We start from the raw sequence: 13,484 nt of genomic DNA on the forward strand, positions 1-13,484 counted from the left end.
GGTGATGAAGTTATTAAAATGAATTCAGGAGATGGGTTAATTACCTTCTAATGTTCTGTTAAAGCGAATCTATCATCATTTGCTTTAAGTTTTACCCATGTAAAGAATTGTGCCAGCGCGGGGAAGTTGGTGCTGTGGCCCTTTTTTTGAACCGGGGCCCGGTTTCTGTGTATGGCGCCATTCTATTCAGGGTTACTGGGACAGGGGTGAAGCCCTGGAGGCAGGCCGTCTGACCCCCAGTGGGAGGAAACTCCTCCCCTCTATGATGTAGCTCCATTAGAATCAATGGAGCCACTTCATAGAGGGGCGGGGTTTCCTCCCACCAGGGGTGGGCCAGCCTGCCTCTAGTACTCTCCCCCCCCCCCATACCCGTGAATAGAGGGACACCGTACATGGGAACCAGGCCGCCGTTCAAAAAAAATAACCCAAAATTCGTGGAACTGGCTTCGCCACGCCGGCACCATTCTATCAATGGGTATACTTAAAGCGAATTTAACGCAAATGTACCATCAGGTACAGTTATGCAGAAGCCTTAAGGCATATTTTTTGAGTTGTCCATTCACATGTATCAGGAAAGTCTTATGTAGGTAAACAGATTTACCATAAAATAAGGCTTGATAGTGTGCCTGTATTTTTAAGAATGCTTGGTTCCTCCTAGGTTTAATCTACTTTCAGGTTACTCATCAGAAATATGAATGTATATCATGCGATTATATTTGACATGTACAGAATGGACATAATTTCTTTTTTAGCCCTGGCATATCTATTAAAACACACCTGCCAAGCCTCTTGTTGCTCCATTCTATTCTGAGACTTTTATTTGTCTCTTTGTCAGGCTTGGCAAATGCCTTTCTTCAGTTGCCAATTCCAAGGTTATAACATTTTTAGAGAGTAACCAATGTACTACAGTAAAATGAAAAATGCCAGAATACTCTGTTTTAACAGCATGTTGTTTCACATTAATTTTTTTTATAGGACCGCATAAACATCACCTTGGATCACAAGTCTCGAATTTTCCAAAATCTGAATGGAGCAGTGGGTAAGGAAAACCATGTTTTTCTTTTATCTCAGAAAAATGGTAATTGCAGGTTTGATGCTGGCACAAGGCATATTTCAACTAAAACTATAATGGTTCAAAAAAGAACAATTGTGGTTATGCATTCAAGTAATGGTGTGTTCACACTGCCAGAAAATAGTTTTGTTTATAAAACAAAAAAAAATGTAGCTGTTCTAAGGATCCATGGGAAGACTCGTTCTAACTTGCATAAGTCTAAAAAGGAACTTATTGTTGAAGTAGGCATCATGCCCATCAGTGAATTCAGCAAGATGGGGTTTATATAATATGAAAATACATTTTGGCTGTAGAAAACAACAAGTCAGGATGTGTTTTTGAGAAATCACAGAAGTTTAGTGTTGCAAATAAAGCTTTGATCTATTTTTGCTGCTCAAAGTAATGCAAGTGTTCCCAAGAAGAATAAGCAAAAAGAAAAGAATGTACCAACATGTTTTTAGGGTACAAACCCACTTGACGTATTTGCTGCGTGAATCAGTCTTAAAAATAAGCAGGCAAAACGCAGGTTGGCTTTATACAACTGTTCTGCAATAAAATACGCAATTGCGTATTTTTGAAGCGTGAAGCTACATGCGTTTTTCGCACAGGTTGTTAACAACTGATGCTTTGCTAACAACAAGCTTCACGCTTCAAAAATACGCAATTGCGTATTTTAACGCAGAACGATTGTATAAAGCCAACCTGCTTTTTGCCTGCTTATTTTTAAGACTGATTCACGCAGCAAATACGTCAAGTGGGTTTGTACCCTTAAATTTATTTTATTCTAAATCTAATTTATTCTAAATCTAATTTATAATGTTGATCAACATGCTGAAAATGGAATATCTTTGTATTCTTTAAAGTCCTATACTTGCCTTTGCTGCTACTATCATTCTCATGGAGCTTCATCCTGAAGCACAGCACTTCCTCTGTTCAAGGTCCCAATGTGAAGTTGCCTGCTCAGCTACCGAAGTGGGACACCAGTGCAGCCACTGATAGTGTGAAGTACAGTGAATGCCTAGCATGTTCAACATCCCCCCCTCCCCCATGCTCTGTGGCACATGACCTGGATAGACTCCCAGTTCAAGTCTGCAGGGCTTTCCAAGTCTCATAGACACAGCGGTGAGAGGAGCCTATGGCAGCACAGTGGTCTTCCTGCACATTCGACTTATCAGTCTGGGACTTGTAAAAAGTTTTTATTAGTGACAGATACACTTTAAGTTTCACATTCTCTAAATGTCAACAACTCCATGATGATATTTTTTATAATTTAATAAATTATTTTATACAATGAAGCTGAATGTAAGTAACCCTTTTAAAAGTAAACCTGGATTAATCTTTGAACCTCTTCCTCTACCCTTCCTTCTAGATGAAGTTGTATTACATTTTGAAAATGGGCGAGCAAGAGCACAGAATACACAGTATGATACTTTGCCTGTTCTGGTACATGGAAATGGTCCAACAAAGGTAAGATAAGAAAAATACTAAATACTTGAAAAAACATCTGTCTTCATGAAAGACAAATAAACTGATAGAATTCAAAGACATTAATGCAACACATATTAGAAAAAGAAAGAAATGACCAAACAATATACAGTGATACCTCGGTTCTCAAACTGTTCGGTTCTCAAACTGCTTTGAACTCAAACTGTGTTTTTAAGGAAAGTTTGCTTTGGTTCTCAAACACTTTTTGGGCACTTAGTCTTGAAGTACTCTGTATCTGAATGTTTTTGCGAGCATGGATGGTGGGTTGTACCTGGTGAGTTTAGCACTGGTGAGGCTTCACATACAGTACAGTACAGTACAGTACTGTATAAGATTGCTGGAGTGCATATACAGTACAATAGTAGTACAGTCAGTGCACCACCATCTCCCATCCGTTACAGTGCTGGGGTGGGTGGGCACTATACAGTAAAGGATGAGTGAGGAGTTAGTGACTACTGTACGATAATTGCTGGTTTTGTTGAATGTTTCTTGTGTATAATGTACTATGCAGTATAGTGCTGTTCTGTAATTTACTGTAGTGATTAAACTGGGCACTTTTCAATGTAATGGGTTCTGTAGGTAATTATTGATGGTTGCTGGAACCAATTAAACACATTTACATTATTTCCTGCTCGGTTCTCAAACTGCCTTCCGGGACCAATTATGTTCGAGAACCGAGGTACCACTGTATTTTAAAAAGTTCAATTTGTGTTGGTTAAAGGAGAACTCGAAAACTCGAAAAATAGAACTCTAGGGTGTACATGAGGGGGGGGGGCTGGTGGTAACATAAGTGATACCCAGATACTCTCAACCACCAGTCTCCTGTTTCTCCTGGCATCCTGTGTCATCAGAACCCAGCAGGAACTACCCACTCAGCTAGTCGGTGATTGCAGAGGTGTCCTGCCTCAGTCACTGACTGTCCAAACTGACATTTCATAGTCAGGTTGTGATGTCGTAGGACCAGAAGCTAAAATAGACTGTGGGCAGTGATGTTGTGCTCCGGAGGAATGGGTAAGTATCACTTCTTTATTTTGTTACCACCCCTCATGCATGCCCTGGATTTTTACAGTTCTCCTTTAAATGTTTACTACCCTTTCAACAAACTTTTTAGGTTAATCTGTACACAGGAAGAAGTATTTACAGCCATTATTATATGTTGTATATTGTAATTTCCCCTTTTGTGGGCTTCATTTCTAATTTTCCATTGTCTCTGAGCTCTAATGGGTGTACAATTGCTTTAAGACAATCTGTGTTAGGGTCCTATTACACTGGGTGATTTTTAACGACTAACGATAAAGATTGCAAACGAGATTGGTTATCGTTTAACCTGAAATCATTCACCATATTACACATAACGATAATTGTTAGGTGCGATCGTTATTATGATCATTACTATGATCGTTTATTCCTTCTGATCCCAGAAAAACAATGAACAATGTGCAATTACACTGAACGATTAGTGAAAAAACACGGAACTTGAACGAACGTGGAATTACAGCGAACGATTAGCGATAATTTTAGGTTCAGTTCTAAATAAACGATCAACGACATACGAACGATTTTTCGATCGTTGCCTAAAATTACACAGAACGATTATCGTTTAAATTCGATTTTTCACACGATAATCGTCCCGTGTAATAGGAACCTTATACAGAGTGACCCCAGCAGTTGGAATTGGGGAAACATTATGGAACAGTGAAGGGTTAGCTTCACAGTTTCACTGGGGCTCCACTCATTGACCAATCTTGTCCATACATATTGTTGGCAATCAAGGTTAAACGAATTGTGATGCTGTATACCAGGGGTGTCAAACTGGTGGCCCTCCAGCTGTTGCAAAACTACAATTGCCATCATGGCTGGAAAGCATTAGCTGGTAATTGGCTGATCAAGCTGTAACTGTAACTGAATGCGGGACCAGGGCTGGTGGGCATCAGGAGGATCGCGGACATATGAGTATGGCTGCTTTGTTGCCTTTTACTGTACTGTACCCTTAAACAGTTTAGGACCTCCTGGAATTATATGAATTGATTATTTCAGGAGCACTAAAACAGCTTCTGTAGCATGAATATTAAAAAGCACCATGAGATGCTCGCTCAACACTAGAAAAGCTGTTTGGGGAATGGCTACCAATTGTGTCATTCTACCAGCATCCACTTCAATATGAAAACCTATATAAACTGTTAAGAATGTTGTGGGCCTTGTAATCTTCTTGTTGAACCCTCTTACACTCTGTTTAATTGGGGTGAAAAATGTCATAGCATTAGTACATTTCCTGAAACACTGTGGCATGAATGCAAAGCTGCTTCTTTATTTAATGATACATTTCCATCAAAGTAAGCCAGGACATAAGTTCTGGATCACAAGCTACACTTTTGTGCCTGCCAAACATAGGGAACAGATGTAGAAATCAAGTAGACTGGTGAGAGGGAAAAAAAAATAAAATAATAGGAATGTCTACGAAGAGTTGGATCTTCGGAAGGAAATATTATTCTGGTAGGTGACAACTTCTTGAGCTATTATCTAGTATATGGAGTCCCAAGACCCTTTATTCATTCTTTGTCAGTCTTTGAAACTTACCCAGGAAACCGTAATATTGGTATAAAAATGTTTGTTTGGCAGTGAAAGTCAGTGATTTGCACCGTTCCTTCAGCCGCTGTCTGAAACAAAATCCCCTAATGTAAAGTCTGAGAACACGTTGAACCACAGTGTACCTTGTTCTTGTGCAAATGAAAGACAGGGAACAGTGAGATGTATTTTTCATTTGGAAACACAGTGTCATAAATACCTTCTTTCTCTGAGTGACTCACCAGTTATTTTAGGATTGGTTTACAGTCTCGACTTCTAAGTGAGGTTATGTGCACCGAAAGAAGCCCATGACTTCACATAAGTAATTCTCTGACCTCTGACGCTCAAGACTGCTGTACAGGCCTCCTTGGTATTTGTCGAGTTAAACGTCTGCTGGGTATGGTTTTCTATTCCCTTATGATTTGGTTCAGTCAAGTAATACGGAAAAAAGGAAACTCAGTGAAAGGAGGAAAAAGTGTCTTACAAGAGACGGGCCAGACTGTCACAGACTGATGTCATCTGGAAAGCATTTGCTGCCTTTCCTGCTTACATTAGTTTGCGGTTTTGGTCTCATCATCTGATTTAGTAGTTTAATAGTCCCTGTGCATAAGGTAATAAGGCGTTATAATCGTATTAAATGCAGTACCTTTTAAATGGTTGTTTTAATGTTCTAGGTTTTTTTGACTGTGTAGCAGGATGCTGCCATAGGTGTCCTAATTTTTAGAAGTGTAAGGAAGAGAATTAGGGTATTTAATTGGGGCTTTACTGTATAGGATTATAATGAGCATTAATATAGCAAAGGGAAATAAGCAATAATAGCGATGGAAAAAATAGAGTGGAAAATAATCGTTGTTGTTAATTTCTATAATATCAAATTATTTATTAAAGAGGAACTATCAGCAGGTTAGAATGTCCCGGTCCCTCGCTGTTAGTCGGGGTAAACACTTAGGAGTAGGGATGGTCCAAACACTCCGAGGTTCGGGTTCATATGAACCCGAACGCTCGGCATCAGATTCATGCTGTCTGCCCACTCCGTGGAGCGGGTGGGTACAGCGGGAGGACCGCCTGGAAAACTGGGATACAGCCTATGGCTATGGCTTTATCCCAGTTTTCCAGGCGGTCCTCCCACTGGATCCACCCGCTGCATGGAGCGGGCAGACAGCGGGAATCATTACCGAGAGTTCGGGTTCGTGCGAACCCAAACCAAACTCTGTTCGGACCATCCCTACTTAGGAGCATTGGCGCATCATCTGGCCAACTCCTTTAATTGATTATCATGAGAAGGGGCAGGCCACATGATGCGGTAGTGCTCCAAAGTGGCGTTAACGCTGACTAACCGTGTTAGACTGGCGCCGAGGGGAAAGGTAAGACAAATACCTTCTTTCTTAGCGTTCCCGGCACTATAGGGACCTATCAGCAGGTTAGATTCTTCTAACCTGCTAATTTGTTTCCTTTTAAATTCTACCAAGATTTTGTGAATTAGTTACTTCTACATCTGGGTGTGCTGAATTACATACAAACATTGGCTTCTTTTACAGCCTCCACAAAGACTGTCGCCTAGTATTCCTACAATCTTTATTTATTTTGTGCCTATTGTAATGTAGGTTTCCATTCCATAACTACCTTTAGTAGTAAGGTAGGTATGCCCTTACTAAAAGCGACGCACCCCTGTAATCGAACTTTACCAGTATTTATGCAGATTGTTGTCAGCTACTGGGTAATTATTTGTTTGGCAAGGCAACACTTTTCTAGGAAAGAACACTGGATGTTACAATTTTATGCTGAGATGTACAATTGATATAAAACATTAAGATGACCTCATTTGGATTCTTTACCCTGGTAGCCTTTTAAGAAGGTCCTGATTACTATGACAGAGGGATTTTGTGTTTCATGATATAACTTGTATTGTAAAGTTCCTGCTTCCTGATCTCTTGGGATGTACATTATTTCCAAATAGATGCAATATCTATATTATGGCAGTCTTAGTTTGTAATGCTGTATAGGGCAATAAATTATTGCCTCTCACAGTTTAACTGACCATTAACAGGCAGATACAGACCCTTAACTTTACATGTATGAAATATAGTCTTAACTAAGCAGCCTGTGGCATTGCTGTGTTTTTCTGGATGACTCACCCTTAACCCCCCCCCCCTCCCTTCTTCTTCTGGTCCTCTCCATCTTACTCATTTCACTCCTCTGAGACACCTGGTACGCACAAGCAAAGCCCACTCTGATGGTGACATCGGAGTGGGAAGGTCTCCTGCCCAGCCTCCTGTTCAGCTCAGACACCATGCGTGCACACAATGCATTACATAATTTCCTATGGCAGGAACTAAAAGATGGGGCGGGTAAGCCTAGTAATGAAAGAGTGGTATGCGCCATGGCAGGAGACCTCATTGGAGAAATGGTGTGGCCTAGAAGCATGGCAGTAGTGTCTAAAAGACTTAATGGATTAGTGAGTAAGCCCAGTGGGGTTTGGGACAATAAGGTGTGAAAGGGCATAGGTTGAATACCCCTTTGACCCATCAACAACCTAGTTTTGTGGTTAACTCTGTAAAACTTCTTAGATAATCCAATCACTATTGACTGCCGTGTGCTAAGTGGCTAAACAATCACTGTATTGTTGATGCAGCCATTTAAATACCCCGTCATCAGCCACACTGATTGAAACAGAGTAATGTGCGTCCAATAACAATGATTTTACGGGCCGCACAAAAGATGAGTTGGCGGACAAAGTTGGTTGATCACCTGGCCCTTTTTGCATGGGCCAATTACTGGGTGAATGAGCGTTGCTAGGAAAAGGGCCTTAAGGGTTAAATGTCAGACAACTCTAATCCCAGCCACTGCAGAAAGTTGTCAGCTGTATGCTACAGCTGGCAATATCTGCAACTGACTCTGTTACTGACAGGCTGAGTGGACTTGAAACGTACCGTCTCGAGCCCGCGTCAGACACCAGGAAGCGGCCGGGCAGCGGGGACCGGAGGGCCGCGATACGGGACCCGCCGCTGGAAACGGGGAAGTGAGTGGACGTCGTTTCCCTCAGCCACCTCCTCCCAGGCCATATAAAAAAAAGCCTCCAGGCCGGAGTACCCCTTTAATACATACTTTATTATTCTATAGTAGTGGATTACAACTTCCAGCATGTCCTGATAGCTAATGCTATCCTCCCCATAGCAATCCCTTCCGCCTTTGACTTGCTGTAAAGCATGTATCTATATTATGTTATAATCAGCTTGGGTAAAATGGCTGCCCCTATAATATTCTCCAAAGGAGATAAAAATTTGTATTATCGGAAAATGGGAAGAAAATAACATGCAGGATCTAGAAACTGTAAAAGGAAAAAAAAAAAAATTATGTGCATGTTCGTAGAAAATATCCTAAATTGCTAGCTTATTCAGTAATGTTGTGACCCGGTGGTGACCACGGTATGTCAGCTGTTACATGAGGCCATGACTGAGATGTGCACACTGATTTATGCATTTGAGCTTTCAAATAATATGTGGCTTTCAATGATGGTTTTAGTCTGCTGTGTAATCCTGCATGAACGAGTCTTAGTTATCGCCACATTAATGTAGGAAATCTTGGACAGCCGCTCGGTGATTGCTTCCAGATGAGACACACACATAGAAAGTCTTAAGGATGCGAGCACTTTTGACCATCCGTTATGTGGCCTTGTTCCCACAAATTAGATGGTCTTATCCCGGCCACAAAAGAACGAGACAAAGGTGGTTGTTTGTGAACACGGAGCACATATTTCTAAAATGACACTGTTTCTACTTCAGAGGGTCTCATTATTCAGTTTAAAAAGTATGGGACAAATTTCTTCTTCCTTCATATTTGCCAGCATTAAACCCATATAAATCTGATTCCTTCTAGGATGGTGGTATGTTCTGAAACATTTTACAACACTAGATCCCAGGAACCATCCCAAAGATTTTTCCTCAGTAGTCTTAGGTTTGTTTAAAAACCTGTTACTTCTACAACTTGTCTCTCTCCTTCAAACCCTGTAAAAAATGAACTTTACAAGCCATTTAATGGTTTTAACGGTGGTCATAACCTTGTAGCAGCTCTAAAAAAGCACCTGTTGTCAAAATATTCAAACTGGAGCCTTATAAAATGGGTTGTAAACCTTTGTAAGGAATTGACAACTAGAGACATCTAGCTAGAGCCATACTTTTATTACTATTATTATTTTTCCTTCATTGTGGCTTGTTTTATAAGCTTTCCGTGTAGAAGGTAACATTTAAGTAGAAAGGAATGTATACTGTAAATGTAAATACTTTCTGAAATGTCCATTTTTATTATTTTTATTTTTTTTTAAAGGTACAACTAAACTATTTTGGTAATTACATACCAAATATTTGGACTCCTGAAACAGGATGTGGGACATGTGATCTGGATACTATAGATTTATCATCACTTGAGGTAAGTGCTGTATGATTACTGTATAATTTTATTTTTTTCCTATCTACAGTATCCATGGGATATTGCATAACTAAGAAATCATGGAGGTCTGATGGCTTTTGGCTATCTTTATAGTAAATGGAGTGGTGGAACCCATGTGTGGTCTGCCACTTGGATTTTGGGGTCCTCTTCTTAGTTTTGCAAGTTACTCCCTATGCCAAGATCTTAAGGTGAAATTGTGAAAATGTCTAGTATAGCCACTTTTCATTGTATTTTTCTAAAATGCTATAAAAAGTATGCGTGATGGAGGTCTTATGGTGGTTTCGTTTTTTGCAGAACATTTTAGATTCTAGTAGGGCAGGGGATTAGGAGTGTGATTATACTTTTATTTTTAAGGTCCACCGCACCATTTCTGATAAAAATTACTTTTTCTTAAGACTTAAATGAGCTGGTTTTGGTTCCCTGAAGGTGGTCCTGTAGCCTTCTGTCAGCATTCCAGCTCTTGCAAGCTCACCTCCTCCTGAAAATTCACAGTGGCACTCTGCAATGAATGTCAGCAAAGAATTGCCTTTTAGTGGCCTTTTGTAGAAAAAAAATAACCTGCCTATACTATTATACACTACATTCAAAAACACACAAAAAAGCAGAATGGTGGAAAAACAAATTTTTCTCCAGAATTCTCCTTTAACAATAGTTTCAGATTGCGATGAGTAACAAGTTAAGTTTTTGGACAGGAAATTATGTTGAAAATGAAGTCTACAGGATTGGGAGAGCCTTAAGGGTATTAATATGGAAAAACTTGATCTGTTGGAGACTGAAGCCAACAGATGTTCCACTTTAATTCAGTAGAAGTGCTTTTGGAATTATAAATTGCTACAGCATCTTGTTCCTTAATGTTGTTTTTGTATCCTCCACTTTAAGTTCATGGTTTCCTGTCATAGGTTCCTGGAGACATGACATGTCTGTTTTTGTTGCATTGCTTCGCTCATTGTGAGCCTTATAAAATGACATGCAAGAACTGTAATTAGAGCAAAGCGTTGTCAAAAATGCAAAACAATATGATTGAGAAGACTGGAAATCCTTTTTGGCACCAGCATATGTGTTTTGCTGCTTGAGGTCTTATATATTTATGTTTGGTGGCTGATTATATGTGTCATATACAAAGAGGGTTTCCAGACTGGTTTACTGTTACTTGGGGTAAACGGAAGGAAAAACTGAATTCCAAACATATGATTTACTCTGGATTCCTTACAAACAGTGGCTAGTAAATTAGGTCATGGATTTGGAACTACCATTGCAAACATTAATGAAACACTGAAATTGTTAAACGTCTGTTGCAGTTAGGAAAGCGAGTCTTTTGCTTTAATGGCCAAATCATTTAATATACTTTTACATACAGTATTTTCCTGTGTATAAGACCACTTTTTAACCCAGGAAAATTTTCTCAAAAGTCAGGGGTTGTCTTATATGCCGGGTGTCGTCTTATAGGGTGGGCACTGGAAAACTTCAGAACCGTTTTGGAAAATCTGTGGTCATGGTTGCGGTGACCATATGAAGTGTAAAGCAAGCTGCAGGTTTCCGGGGTATGGAAAAAAGGGATACAGTAGAGTAGTGCTGTGCCCAGAAAAACCCACCTCTTTCACCCATCTGGCCCGCCCTTGTATCCTACCGGTATTACTGTACAGTACCTCCTTCTCCGCCTCTTAGATGTCGCTGTTGCCTGATTTGTAATAATTTTTATTTGGTGTGCATTGGCAGAGGGATAGTCTTATGCAGCAAGTATATACCAAACTCTATATGTTAACTGGAAAAGTTGGGGGTCTTCTTATACGCCCAGTCCTCTTTTATACGCTGGAAAATACAGTAACTGCCAGATCATCAAAGAAGGATATGTCCGGTGTTTCAATTCAGCCTCATTGCCCGATTGTGGATGAGCTGTACTACCAGAGAAAGTTGATGCGCAATTTTTTTTTTCCTAATCCTATGCAACCCCCTGCAAAATGCCTGATCATTGTGGCTTGTGGGTCCCAGTTCACTGTGCGTATGTCAGCAAGTACTATGGTCAGTCGAGACTTCACCTATATGTGGTCTCAGAAGATGAGAGACTTCATTTGAAAAATACTGTAGAGGGAATATTCTTGTCTGTGAGTTGTCCAATTACTTTGAGCTGGACAAAAAGTGGCTGAAATATTGTCACAGAATGTGCAGAATATCCCTCTTACTGACGTTTAATAAAATTATAAAGTGTTGGACACAGTGTGATTTATTCTTCCCAAGTATAGGAAGAGGAACACAAATAATTCAAAATGAATCACAAAAAGGATCCCAAATTTTTATTGTAAAATTTAGACAATCCAATTTGCACCAAATTGGTTAACTTATCTTTACTTGTGAGGAGCCAAAGGGTCTAGTTAGGGGGCCATACAATTCTAGATTAAATGCACTTTCATTACCCCACCTTTTGACACTGCGGGAAAATTGCTCACTTCATGGCATGTTCCCATCAGATTACTGGAAACATTTTTGGATGATATGCTTTTAATTTCTCTTTTCAGAGCAGACTACCCCTTTTATGTACAAATATGTATATGGTTCTACAATTAGAAACTTAATATGAGGTCTCTTAACCACAAAACGCAATTAAAGGGGTGATTTGTATCACAAAAGGTTCATAAATTGGCTTACTGTTACGCTGTTCTGCTCACAATTGATTCTCCAGGACACACTTTTAGTGCTTGCTGCCAATCTTCCTTCCAGAAACCTAAGTCTAGTATCATTCATTTTGGGGAAAAAAAAGAAAAAACATTTGTGAAAAGAGTTTAGTAATTATCCTAAATGTGTTTTACAAATAGAGGAAAATGTTGTTTTACTTGTTTTATAACTGTATGTTCTGCACATCACCCTAATGGCACCCCAAAGCTTTTCCACCCACAAACATCAACAATTGGCTCAGAACTTTTTGTAGTGGGACACAATGGGTTTTAACTATTGAGTGGTGTGGTGTGCAGTGCTAACATGATATGTGATTGACAAGATGACCATTTTAGCCCTAGAGTTAGTGTCCTTTTTCATTAAGAATAACTTTCCACATGTTAAAAAATTTAGATTGGGCAGGGTCTCAGTGCTGAGATCCCTACTGATCATTAGAATGAGGTGAAAGTAGCTGGCAGTACCACACTTTACTCCCCGACAGTGATCTCCATCCTACTTCTCTGGGCGGGCCCATTATAAGGTCTACAGAGCTGTCTAAAAGTCTAAAAACATTCACTTATTGAGTGGATGTTGTTTAAATCTTTTATTATTAATATAAGACTTTTGGATTCTGTTTCCAGCACTGGTTATGTGGTGACATGATGAGGCCTGAAGCCAAAAAACGAAAATATACAATTTGATACCAGTCAATGTGACTTCTAAATAAACAAAACCTCCTTCTCGTATAAAGGCATCCCTTTTGTTTGAGTGCATATAATGGTAAAATAAAGAACAATGAGCAAATAAGAGGAAAAAGAGAAACTGCTGGGCTGGCAAAGAGAGCCATTCTACTCCATTCATATGATGCTGGGAGGAGGCCTCTAACTACAGAGTGGCCTTCCATCTTCTCCTAACCAACCCTTCATTGACCTGTTCCTTGCAGTCATGCAGAGCTGTCTTTATATCTATGTTATAAACCACACAAGTCTAGTATTAGTTTATCTTGATTTTCATAGTTTTGTTCAACCGAAACCTCATACACTGACACATTCTTCTGTAGTACATCTACAGAAACAGCCTTGCATATGGTGCCATGCTCTGGCTTTACTAAGCATTTCAATACTACACTATTGTATACAGGGTGTTCAGCCAGTGAATTATAAAAAATGTGTGCTATATTCTAGAGAGAGCTAGGTTATCCTTTTTTTCTGTAAAAAAAAAAACAAAAAAACAAACAAAAAAACCTGACTTTAATATAAACAGCTCAAAGTTGCAAATGTAAATTGAA

At 39.6% G+C, this 13,484-nt stretch overlaps 1 protein-coding gene across 4 annotated transcripts in view; it reads left to right on the forward strand.

Annotated features, from left to right (window-relative positions):
- The window catches only part of PLOD2 (procollagen-lysine,2-oxoglutarate 5-dioxygenase 2), a 155,828-nt gene that overhangs the window by 120,347 nt on the left and 21,997 nt on the right, over window positions 1–13,484 (forward strand). For all 4 annotated transcript variants that reach the window (XM_069975398.1, XM_069975397.1, XM_069975395.1 and 1 more), the window contains 3 exons: window positions 976–1,039; window positions 2,421–2,518; window positions 9,425–9,526. In XM_069975398.1, coding sequence (XP_069831499.1) covers window positions 976–1,039; window positions 2,421–2,518; window positions 9,425–9,526 — 264 coding nt within the window. The remainder of the gene's footprint in view (window positions 1–975; window positions 1,040–2,420; window positions 2,519–9,424; window positions 9,527–13,484) is intronic.

Source organism: Dendropsophus ebraccatus, chromosome 6 (genome assembly GCF_027789765.1).
Source record: "Dendropsophus ebraccatus isolate aDenEbr1 chromosome 6, aDenEbr1.pat, whole genome shotgun sequence".
In the NCBI taxonomy this organism is placed as follows: Eukaryota; Metazoa; Chordata; class Amphibia; order Anura; family Hylidae; genus Dendropsophus; species Dendropsophus ebraccatus.